At 34.7% G+C, this 12,544-nt stretch overlaps 1 protein-coding gene across 2 annotated transcripts in view; it reads left to right on the plus strand.

Moving 5' to 3' along the window:
- The window catches only part of LOC116631660 (histone-lysine N-methyltransferase SETDB2-like), an 87,157-nt gene that overhangs the window by 10,227 nt on the left and 64,386 nt on the right, over window positions 1-12,544 (plus strand). For both annotated transcript variants that reach the window (XM_032403051.1, XM_032403049.1), the window contains 3 exons: window positions 2,358-2,483; window positions 3,734-3,799; window positions 6,849-6,945. In XM_032403051.1, the coding sequence (XP_032258942.1) occupies window positions 2,358-2,483; window positions 3,734-3,799; window positions 6,849-6,945 (289 nt within the window). The remainder of the gene's footprint in view (window positions 1-2,357; window positions 2,484-3,733; window positions 3,800-6,848; window positions 6,946-12,544) is intronic.

Genomic DNA, 12,544 nt, shown 5'->3' on the forward strand with positions numbered 1-12,544 from the left:
ATATGGTCCCAGATTATAATGCTATCAGAAGCTATTTCTAAGTACCTTTCAAAATCCTTCCCATCTAGGTATCCACCTCAAATAAAGATAAATCCCTGGTATGGAGTATTGATTCATATCCATGAAAAGAAACATGATAACAAATTAAGTGCCTTCACAAATAGTTTTGTCTAAAAGCAATGATTTTTTCGGTTATCTGTCAGTGAAAAACTTAATGATTTTAAGGATTCTGGGAAGGTCCTTCAAAAAATACTTGCCCACTTAGCTGAATAATATCTAAAATTCCACAGTTAGAGATTTCTTTTGTTTAAGACTATATTCCCTGTTAAATTATATATATAGTAATTTTATTAAAAATATATATTTACTATATATACACCATATATATATATATATATATATATTTACTCTTTATGTATAGTAATTTCTTGCTAAAGGCCACATGCTTATCTGTGCATCAATTCCATGAGGTAGATGCTATTATTCCCATTTCATACATACGGTCATACAGCTTAAAGGCAGTGTGGGATTCAAATACAAATGCATCTGAATTCTAAAGTCCAGATTGTTAATCACCACTTCTGTTTTTCCATTGACCCCTGATATGCTATTCTCCTGGGTTTTCCTTCCATCTGTTTGCTCCTTCTTGGTCTCCATGATTCTCTTTTCTTACACTCATCCTTTATGTACAGAAGACCCTCTTCTCATTGGACACATTCTCCCTGATCACATCTACTCTGTGACTTCAAGCATTTGCATGCCGTTGACTCCAAAATTTGTGTAATTGGACCAGATCTTACTCTGGAGCCTGTGTACCCAGTGTACTTGCCCTACTTAAATTTCTCACTTGTTCCCTATCTTTATTTCTTATCTCAATGAATACCATTACTATGCATGTGGTTGCCCAAGTCAGAAAATTAGAAATCATTCTTGACTCCCCCCTCTTCCACTACCACCTGAGTGACCTTTCTAAGAAACTAATCACGTCATAAGAATGCTTAAACTTTTTGAATGGCTCCCATGTTCTTTCATATAAAAATGGAGTTGCTTAGCATGGCATGAAAGGCTCTCCATGTCATGGTCCTTCCACCTCTAAAGCATTGTTCCTCATCACTTTTGTCCTGTCACATTGCATTTATTTCAAATCTTGAAACCTCGTCTGAGCTATGCTATGGGAGTTAACAGTGGGCTTGGTCTTATGTTCTAGGCATTGGGCCAGAGTGTTAACAGGGAAGCAACACCCCTTTTGAGGCTACTGTGGTGGCAGAATCCCTAATTAGCCAGAGATCCCCTTTGGGTAAGGTGACTTTGCCAGGGAGATATGGGACTAGGAGGCCTAAGCCTTTTGTGAAGATTTTCACCCCACTGCCAAACTTAGAGGTTCTGGGTTTAACTTTTATTAAGGAAAATGTATTTTTTGTAAACTTACTAGGCTCTCTGCTTATTAATCCTCTTAATGGCTTCTCAAGTGATCTTTCTAAAGTACAATAATTACTATGTCCCTCTTTTGTTTAAGGCCCTCTTAATTAATTTTGAACATTTTATATATTTTAACATTTAATAGTTTAACATAAATAAATTTAACATTTTAGGTATTTTTGTTACTTTTAAACATGGTATAGAGATTTGCTTTTGCCAGTTTATTTTAATTGTCTTTTTCATATTTCTGTTTTCAGCTTTGAAAGAATTATTTCTTCTAGGAAATTTTTTTAAGTAAACTCTACCCCCAGCATGTGGCTCAAACTCATGACCCCAAGATCAAGAGTTGCATTCTCTACCAAGCCGGGCACCTATCTTTGGAATTTTTGTTTAAGGTGTTCACTTGCTGGACATCTGAAATATTGGCTCATCTATATAGCTACCTATAAAAAGTTTAAACATTATTTTGCTTCATATAATTATTTTAAAAATATAGAAGACATTTTAAAAAATATTGTTGGACATTTAGTTATTTTAGCAATTGTTGAGATGTTTCATTCTAAAACCATCCACTTCCATATTCAGTGGAGGTTATATCCCTGAAACTTTTAAAATGTTTATGTGTCTATACATAGATCTACCACTGCCCTAGAATGAAGCCATTCCTTCTGTCTGACAGGGACACCAGAAGTAGTGTCACTAAAGTTGTCAACGTATTTTTATGTTAGCAGAAATAAGCGAAATACTTAGGTCATATTCTTTGTTTCTAGTTCTTAATAAAGAAACAATGACCAAAATCTTTTTCTCAAGGTAAATGATAGACCAATTAAATCTTGATGTTATTTAGAAACCAAGTGGATTCTCTGTAACATGTGCCTTGGGGAGCTTACAGTCTGTTTCTGTTGAGCTCTTAAGCTATTCACTTATTTTTATTTTAGGTGATGCAAAAACTTTCTGGATGGAGCTGGAAGATGATGGAAAAGTGGACTTCATATTTGAACAAGTGCAAAATGTGCTTCAATCACTGAAACAAAAGATCAAAGATGGGTCTGCCACAAATAAAGGTATAAAGCACAAAAGACTTTCAAGACATTTAATGCTAAATATTACCCACTGACAATACAGTATAGTTCTATTTTCAGTATTCTTCGTTTTAAAAGTCAGATAGTTTCTTTTGTTTTCTAAGAGCCTACCATGCATTCTGTTTCCTTTGTGTTTGTGCTCTGCTTCTATAAAAACTTGCTTTTACCATATACTATAGACACTTTGTAAAGGTGAGTGAAGATGATTACTTTGACTAACAGCTACTGAATTTATGTCTTTTTCTCTCAGGCTACTTTATTTGCCCCCCATTTTATCTTTTCTTTCTCTTTGTAACCCTTTTTGAAAGGTGATGGGTATTTCAAAAGTAATATCTGCTCATTGTACAACATTTAGTGCGTATAGAAAAATATAACAAAAATTATCCATCATCCCATCACTCAGAGACACCTAATGTCTTTTAAAATATGAAAGTACATATAACTATATTTGGCCTGCTTTAAACAGAACTTGCCCTACTAGTCTTCTGAAAGCAGAACTTGCATTCTACATCAAGCAGTCAGTTTAGTCAGCCAAGTTTTCATTTTTTCTATTTCTTTGTTTTCAACCCTGGTTGGTTGTAGAACATAAGATTCGATTTTTATGTAGAAACCTCCTTCTTTCCTTCAGGACATAAGATTTTCAAGCAAATTTTCTTTTGGACCATTCTTAATACGTTTTGGATGTTCATATGACATTAATCTTTTGTTTGCTTGTCCAAAAAATGGTATTGTTTTTCATTTTAATATTCCTTCTCATTCGTTTCATGAGTCAGATATATCTAGTTTTGAATCCAGTTCTACCACCTCCTTGCTGAATGACCTGGAATAAATAGTGTTTTTTGAGGTGTGTGTGTGTGTGTTGTTTTGTTTTGAGAGGAAAAGAGAGGGGCAGGGAGGGGTAGAGGGAGAGGGAGGGAGAGAATCTTAAGCAGGCTCCATGCCCAACGCAGAGCCCAACACATGGCTTGATCTCACAGCCCTGAGATTATGACCTGAACTGAAATCAAGAGTCAGATGTTTAACCAGCTTAAACACCTAGGTGCTCTTGGAATAGTCAAACCTCTAAGCCTCAATTTCTGTTTCTAATTATGGTAATCATAAGAACCTCTCAGAGGAGTTAATGAAGATTAAATAAGATACAGTATGTAAATTGTTTAGCACAGTAGCTGGCACCATAAATGAAAGTGATGCTGCTAATAATTGTTTTCATGCTTTTTTCCTTTCCTTAACAGAATACATCCAAGCAATGATTCTAGTGAATGAAGCAACCATAAGTAACAATTCAACATTGATAAAGGGTATGTGCATTTCTAATCCCAATCTTGAATATTCTTTTCTTTTCTTTTTTTTTTTTTTTTAAAGATTTTATTTATTCATTTGGGACACAGAGATACAGAGAGAGAGAGAGCATGAGCAGGGGGAGAGGCAGAGGGAGAGGGAGAAGCGGGCTTCCTGCTGAGCCAGGAGCCCAATGTGGGGCTCCATCCCAGGACCCTGGGATCATGACCTGAGCCGAAGGCAGACGCTTAACCATCTGAGCCACCCAGGCACCCCCTATTCTGTTATTTTCTTGACTTGAAGCAGGCTTAATTGACTTAAGTATGTCAGATTACCTAAAGATAATGTAAAATAAAATGTAAGATCTATACTGGTAAATTACATAAATGAGTTTCCTTATTAAATAAAAAGTCCTACCCATCCAGAGGTAGGAAATGCACATTCTTCTGACTCTCCTATGGAAAGAATGAACAAATGTATCTCTTCTTCAAGAAATTCTAAGACTCCAAACTACTACAAACCCACTTTGTGAGAAAAACAATACTAGAAAAGTATATTGGGGCATAGATAAGTTGGTGTAAAAGTTTTTTATTTCTAGATTATTATTAGACCATCAATCTTGCAACTGTAAACAAATTCATTTTAGAAGGAATTGATCAAAGATAATGTACCAGAACTAAGAAGAAAAAAATTAAAAAGTTGTTTTATCAGAGTCACTCTCCTATAAATCTTAGTCTATCTCCAGTTTCCTAAAATGTTGAGGAAGTACTTTACTGGATTTTAATTAATACTGCTAAATATTGTTAACAAATTATAATAATTTTAAGTGTCATATTTGGAGCCTTAAGGTTTTAAATCTCTGAAAATACAGCCCACCATCATCAGTCTGTTTTAAAGAAACCTTTTGTTTATCAAAAGTATTCTCAATTTCAGTAGCTAATGTATAGTTTTTAGAAGAGTAGATTCTTTAAGAAAACAGCCTTTCTCAGTATCTTTCAATAGCACTTGGAATCAACACACTCAAGAGATTATACTAGTTTTACAAGAAAGAGGCTTTTAAATTCAGGAGGTGGTAAGAGGAACTAATTCTAAATGTTGTTTTTTTTTTTTTTCCTTAAACAATTTATTTCTCAGTAATAGAAAGTAAATTGGGTTTTGGGTTTTTTTGGTAATAATTTCATCAATAGAAATATTGAATATTATAATTTCGTATTTTTATATAGTTCATTTGAAATGTAATGAATTTATCAAAATAAAAGTATATGTTTGCCAGTGGTGAGCAATATTTGTAACTAAGTAATTGGGGAGTTCTATAACTGACATTGTTGGCAAATGCAAAGGATTAAAAGCTTCCTAGTAATAAGTTTCATGTTAGTATTGATTTTAAAAAGAATATTGAGACTGGGAGAAACAAAAGGACTTGGTGTTGAAATCAAAACAAGCTATCCCAGATCCAACCTGGACTGCCCAAACCACTAATTACTTTCATTTTCCTTGCTTGTATATAACTGTAAATATGTGCTGTGTCCTCAAACAAAAGATTGGATACTGTTTTCTTAAGAGGGGTTATTTCCCCTTTCCTCCCTTATCTAATGATTAATTTTAAAATCTCTATGTTTTTTCAGTAAGTCGTATTTCTAATTATGCTTATATACACTTATTTTATTCATATTTGTTAGTATGGATTTATATGCCTCATACAAAGAAATTAGCTAGGAAAAAATCAGAAATTCTTAATTTGTAAAACTTAATTTTTAATCTGGAATTATAGCTCTTATCAACTATCAGCTTTTAAACCTTTCTTTACCTTGATAATTAAAGAGGGATAATTATTTTCCAATTAGCCAGGTAGTAGCCTTGTATTATAACTTAAACTATTATTTTATTAAACTTTTTTTTCTACACCTTTTTTTTCTGCACTAGAGGACCAATGCAAGTTAATACTAAGGCAGGATGAGAATCACTTTTTTTCTTAAAGTCCATCAGTGCATAGGAAAAAACACATTAAAAAAATATCTTTAGGAGCGCCTGAGTGGCTCAGTTGTTAAGCATCTGCCTTCGGCTCAGGTCATGATCCTGGGTCCTGGGATTGAGCCCCACATCGGCCTCCCTGCTAAGTATGAAGCCTGCTTCTCCCTCTCCCACTCCCCCTGCTTGTGTTCCTTCTCTCACTGTGTCTCTCTCTGTCAAATAAATAAAATCTTAAAAAAAAAAATATCTTTAGGGGTGCCTGAGTGGTTCAGTCAGTTAAGCATATGACTCTTGATTTCAGCTCAGGTCATGATCTCAGGGTCATGAGATCAAGCCCCATGTCAGACTCCACACTGGGTGTTGAGTCTGCTTAAGATTCTCTCTCTCCCTCTCCCCCTTCCCCTCCACCTTGCACTCATGCTCTCTATAAAAAAAAGGAAAAAAAATATGTGTGTGTGTGTGTGTGTGTGTGTATCTTTAAACCAAACATAGAATATTCCACATATCCATTTTTCAGAATAACAGGAAATCCGTAACTTTTCTCATTAAATACACAGCTTATTTCTGTATTGTAGTCATGTTAGAGAGTAAGAATAGATGAAGTAGAAAAAGAGAAGACAAGACATGGGATGAAATTAAGCACAGAAACATAGACTAAGTAATATGAAAAGTCAAATGGAAATATAAAAAGAGGTATCCAAATACCCTACCCTCCAAAAATGAAGGTGGCAGTTGAACAATGAGAAAGCAAAAGTTACATAAACTTTCCATTTTGTGACCTTTGTAATCATTGTTATTTTTTACCCAATGTTCACCTTAAAGGTTGATTAAAATTCAGATAAAGTTCAGGCCAAACTAGATTTTCTCCGGTAGAAGTTTCTTCTATCCTAAGTCTTTTACTTTATCCTCTCTTACTTTCTTAATGTTTTTGGAAATATTGACACGTAATTTTTTGACTTAATTTTGAAATCTTACTATGTTTGCAGATTTAAGGGCTCCATATATCTCTAATCAATAAAGATATTATTTAGATATTACAGTAAATGATTTTGAACTTGGTGTGTACCTGTTACTCATGTTTGTATTTTCTTCATGTAGATCATACATCTGTGACCCAGAATGAATGGGAAAACAAATCAGGTTCATTGCCCTCTACATCATATGGAGATTCCTTTCCAGAAGACTGTACATTTCTGTATGTATATAAGTTAAATTTATTTGTGTTGTTAATACTTTCGCTCCCAGAAGGAGATTTGCTCTTTCTGATCATTTGACATAAGAGTAGATAGAATATATAAAAAAGACTTTTTCCCATCAAAAGCTTTAAAAGTTGTAAATTTTAGTATTTTATGTAGGATAAAGGTTCATGAGTCCCTTAAAAAGTTGTTTATTTGCTAATATCCCTAGTAATCAAGTCTTTCAATAAAATTTAGTGTAAGATTTCTTTGTGTAGGGGTGCCTGGGTGGCTCAGTCAGTTAAGTGTCCAACTCTTGATTTCACCTCAGATCATGGTCTCATGGGTTGTGGTATTGAGCCCCGTGTTGGGCTCTATGCTCAGCAGGGAGTCTGCCTGAGATTCTCTCTCTCCTCTCCCTCTGCCCCTCCCTCCAGTTTCTCTCTCTCTCAAATAAATAATTAAAAAAAAAAAATACTTCTTTGTGTAAATTATTAATATACTGAAATCTACCAAGTTAGCAATTTTTTAACTAAAAAAATACTTTTCCTGGATTATTTATTTATTTTTATTTTATTTTTTTTTAATTTTATTTTTAAGTAATCTCTACACCCTATGTAGAGCTTGAACTCACAACCCTGAGCTTAAGAGTCACATGCTCTACCGACTGAGCCAGCCCGATGCCCCTGGATTATTTCTTCTAAAAGAGTATTGGAAAAGGGTAAACAGTATTTCTTTCAGTATCAGTTCAGCTTTTCAAATACTTTAACAGCTCTAAATTAGTATCAGAAAGCTTATGAGAATAGGCTAAATTTTTCTGACCTTTTCTTTCTCCTTTTAGCGTTTCAGTAAAGATTCCTTAGGATAAAGTAAAATTGTATAAGAGGAAATCTGACGCTCTCACACATAGTCTTTATTTTTAGTAGGTAATGCCAGTACTAAAACTTTCAAGAACTAGTTTAAGGGAAGTTTCTGAAAGTATTTTGTGCTAGTCCAAGGAACAGAATTTCAAAAAACAAAATGTCTTTATAGAGAAAGATTTTAAATTAATTGCCTTATTTTGTTTGTCCTTTCATATTAAATTGACAAAAACATTGTCAATGTAGAATTCTTTATTGTTTTAGGATTTATGAGAGTTGTAGATTGACACTATTTTACATATGATTTGCATTTGCGAATATTAGAGATGTCATTACAATTTGAGTCTAAAAGACTCATAAAACTTATTTTACAATACTTTTAGAGAAACCTAGAAATTCTGGTCTTCTGTTATATAGCATAAAATTTCATTACCTTTTAAAAACAAGTTCAATCACTTTAAATCACTAAAATATAAGATTCTTTTTCATATAAATTACCACCAGTCTCCCATCTTCTATTTATTTTATTTTATTAAAAATTTTATTTTAAATCTAAATGCAGGAGTTGGTTTATTCCTAAGTGTCTCTTTTTGGTTTTAAGTTCATTTTCCTAGCTTATCAGAATCCTTTTGAATTTTGAATCACCTTTTATATTGTATTTCCCTTCTAGCTTTTCTTCTACAAATTTATTAAATGAGTTTCTAGTCTTTGTTATAGTCATGAAAACAATATTGGATAAGACAGGACCAAAGATAAAACCTTTCTGGCCCACTGCTCCTTCATTACTCTTCAGAAAGAACTGTTGGACCAACTGTGAATTTACTTACCTCTACCACTATTCCACCTACATTTCTCTATCTTACTGACAAGGCTATCAAGATTCACTGCAGTAGCATTCTGTATCATTGCCAGACATTATCAAACCTTGTCAAAAAGGAAAATTAGTTTAATTTGTACTTTTCTTACCTAGTCCATGTTGGCTTTTCAAATTCTGAGTACTTAAAAGTCACATCCTTGATTCTCTCTTCTAGAAGTGTTTAGAGATGAATATTAAACTAATCATTCTTTGCTTTCTGGAATGTTCCCTTTTTACCTATTTTTAAAAAATCAGGGCAGCATTTTCTCATTTTTCATTCATATTTGAAATTTTTTCAAGACCGTGAGATATGATTTGTTTGGGCCCAGAATTTTAAATATGTTTAAATTAGCTTTGTAGGACTCCTTTTAAATTATCACAGACTTTAATTTCTTCTTTTAATTTTTGTCTGGTCTTTCCAACTTGAGGGCAGAACTTATGGATGGAAAAGATGAAGACACAATTGTTTTTGAGCTCTTCTTTCTGTTATCAGCCTTGTGCTTTCTTTCCCCCAACAAATTGTCTACTTGTCCAAACATAGCTTTAAAGTTTTTGTTGCTGTTTTATTAGAATTTTGGGGAACCTCAGTTCTTAGTAGGCTTGAACCTTTGTGAGACTTTTCTTATATGTTCACATCAAGATTTTGTATTCATAATTGGTCTTTTTTTCGTTTGTACATGTTCTTTTAAAAATCTGAGCTTCCCAAAGAAATTAGTTTCTCTAATTGTTTTCTCATCTCATTAGGATTATTTGTGATTACATAATCAGAACTTCATTTCCTTAGAACCTGCAACTCTCCTTGTGCTGTATTCCCACTCAGAGGTTTTGTCCATGAGATCATACCTAACTTTGAACTTTCTGAGATCTTTTCAAATAAAGAGATATTTCTAATTAGACTCAGGGTTTTCTTCCTTTGCTGTTAAGAATTCCAAGGCCATGTTTCATTCTTGATCAAAATTATGTTTAAATAATTCCTTTTGTGGGCATCTGGGTGGCATCTGCTTTTGGCTCAGGTCATGATCCCAGGGTCATGGGATCAAGTGTCGCTTCAGGCTCTGTGCTCAGTGGGGAGTCTGCTTCTCCCTCTCCCTCTGCTGTTGTCTCACTCTCTGTCAAACAAATAAAATCTAAATAATTCCTTTTGTATTTCCTCTGTAGATTATGAGCTTATTACTTATTTTGCTTTTAGTAATTAAACATCTAGCAAGCCATTAGTTACATAGGCAGACTGGCAAACTAAATGAGGAATAATTTAAGCCAAGGGTTCTCAATCCCAGCTGAATTGTTCACGGTCATACAGTTTGTCAATGGCAAAACCAGAGTGAAAATCTTAGAACTGATAAAAAACAAAAAACTCGCCTTCTGTATTTTATTCTATAGTTGATTTAAATTTCTTCTCCTTATAATTGAGCTATGACATAGGTAAATGTAAAAAAAATTTTATTCCAATAATAATTCAAAGGTATCTACTTTTGTGATGTTAGGAAACCTGGCTTAATTCTTTTTCTTAGGTACTTTGTCAGGAACACATACCTACTCAAGCCAGCTTAAGTAGTGGAATTTATTAGAGATATACCAGACATGCAGCTTTGGCTAACATACATGGTGGATATAGGCTTGCCCCACTGTGAAAAGACGGAGATGTGAATTTAAGCCATTTGGCTTTTCACATGACATGCATACAAACACCCAAAAGAGGTTTTTTAAATGGGTGCATACACACACATACACACCTAACCTAAATATAAACACGTAAATAAAATGAGGTGTCTTAAGAACAGGAAATGTAACACAGCAGGCTATATAGGGACTAGAATTGGAACTGGAGAGTCAGTACCTGAGGTCAGGGTCAGCATTTTTTAGCTCTGCTTCTCTCCATCTGTTATCAGTTGGTTCTTCTGTTCCCACATAGTCTAACATAGCTGTCCCAGCTAAGCACTATATGATCTGCTAGTGCTAGTGTCACCTCATGGTATATTTTTTTTTATGTATTGATACAAATTCTTGAGATTATAAATAGCACAGTGTGAATACATGACCCAACAGCTTTGAGTACACTGAAATTAAAATGGCCACCTTTCAGGTGCCTGGGTGGCTCAGTTGGTTAAGCATCTGCCTTCGGCTCAGGTCATGATCCCAGAGTCCTGGGATCGAGTCCCACATGGGGCTCTCTGCTCAGCAGGGAGTCTGCTTCTCCCTCTCACTCTCCCTCTCTCTCAAATAAATAAATAAAATCTTTAAAAAAAATAAAATAAATGGCCACCTTTCAGAAGAGGATGACCAAAGAAAGGATTGAGCAGAAAACAAATATATCTACTACAGTTTTTAAGATAACTATAGTTTATATAGGTTTTTTAAAAAAAATATGCCCCTTCAGTGGACATCAAGGATAGAATGACTTTTTACCTCAGACTTGCCAAAAGCTAGGACATTTGTTGACAAGTCTCTGAAGCCTTGCAGGTCAAGGTGTCTAAGAACAAAACAATTCTCAAGCCACATCCAAACTGAGCAGCCCCTATCCGGAAGCTAGCGAACAGATACAGACAATACCATGTTTACCTACTTATCCTTTGTTTACCTCCAGCATTTTTATATTTTGGGGGGCTCAGTAACTAGGTTTATAACACTATGCATAGGATTGGGGTTTTTGTTTGTTTGTTTGTTTTACTATGTTAGTCACCATACAGGACATCATTAATTTTTGATGTAGTGTTCCATGATTCATTGTTTGCGTATAACACCCAGTGCTCCATGCAGTACGTACCCTCCTTAATACCCATCATCAGGCTAACCTATCCCCTCACTCCCCTCCCCTCTAAAACCCTCAGTTTGTTTCTCAGAGTCCATAGTCTCTCATGGTTCATCTCCCCCTCTGATTTCCCCCCCTTCATTTTTCCCTTCCTTCTCCTATTGTCCTCTATGCTATTCCTTATATTCCACAAATAAGTGAAACCATATGATAATTGACTTTCTCTGCTTGACTTATTTCACTTAGCATAATCTCCTCCAGTCCTATCCATGTTGATGTAAAATTTGGGTATTCATCCTTTCTGATGGCTGAGTAATAGTCCATTGTATATATGGACCACATCTTCTTGATCCATTCATCTGTTGAAGGGCGTCTCGCCTCTTTCCACAGTTTGGCTATTGCGGACATTGCTGCTTTGAACATTGGGGTGCATATGGCCCTTCTTTTCACTACATCTTTGTCTTTGGGGTAAATACCCAGGAGTGCAATTGCTGGGTCATAGGGTAGCTCTATTTTTAATTTTTTGAGGAACTTCCACACTGTTTTCCAAAGTGGCTGTACCAACTTGCATTCCCACCAACAGTGTAAGAGCCCCTTAGGTCTCCACAACCTCTCCAACATTTGTTGTTTCTTGCCCTGTCCATTTTTGCCATTCTAACTGGTGTAAGGTGGTATCTCAATGTGGTTTTGATTTGAATTTCCCTGATGGCTAATGATGATGAACACCTTTTCATGTGTCTGTTAGCCATTTGTATGTCTTCTTTGGAGAAGTGTCATGTCTTCTGCCCATTTTTTGACTTGATTATTTGTTTTTTTGGGTGTTGAGTTTGAGAAGTTCTTTATAGATCTTGGATATCAGCCCTTTATCTGTAGTCATTTGCAAATATCTTCTCCCATTCTGTGGGTTGCCTCTTTGTTTTGTTGATTGTTACCTTTGCTGTGCAGAAGCTTTTTATCTTGATGAAGTTCCAAAAGTTCATTTTCGCTTTTGTTTCCCTTGCCTTTGGAGACGTGTCTTGTGAAAGAAGTTGCTGTGGCCGATGTCGAAGAGGTTACTGCCTATGTTCTCCTCTGGGATTGTTTTTTTTTGTTTTGTTTTGTTTTGTTTTTTCTAGTAATGTATCTTCATTTGTATAAGAAAGTTAACCTTTCTC

Source organism: Phoca vitulina, unplaced genomic scaffold (genome assembly GCF_004348235.1).
Source record: "Phoca vitulina isolate PV1807 unplaced genomic scaffold, GSC_HSeal_1.0 scaffold5, whole genome shotgun sequence".
Taxonomy (NCBI): Eukaryota; Metazoa; Chordata; class Mammalia; order Carnivora; family Phocidae; genus Phoca; species Phoca vitulina.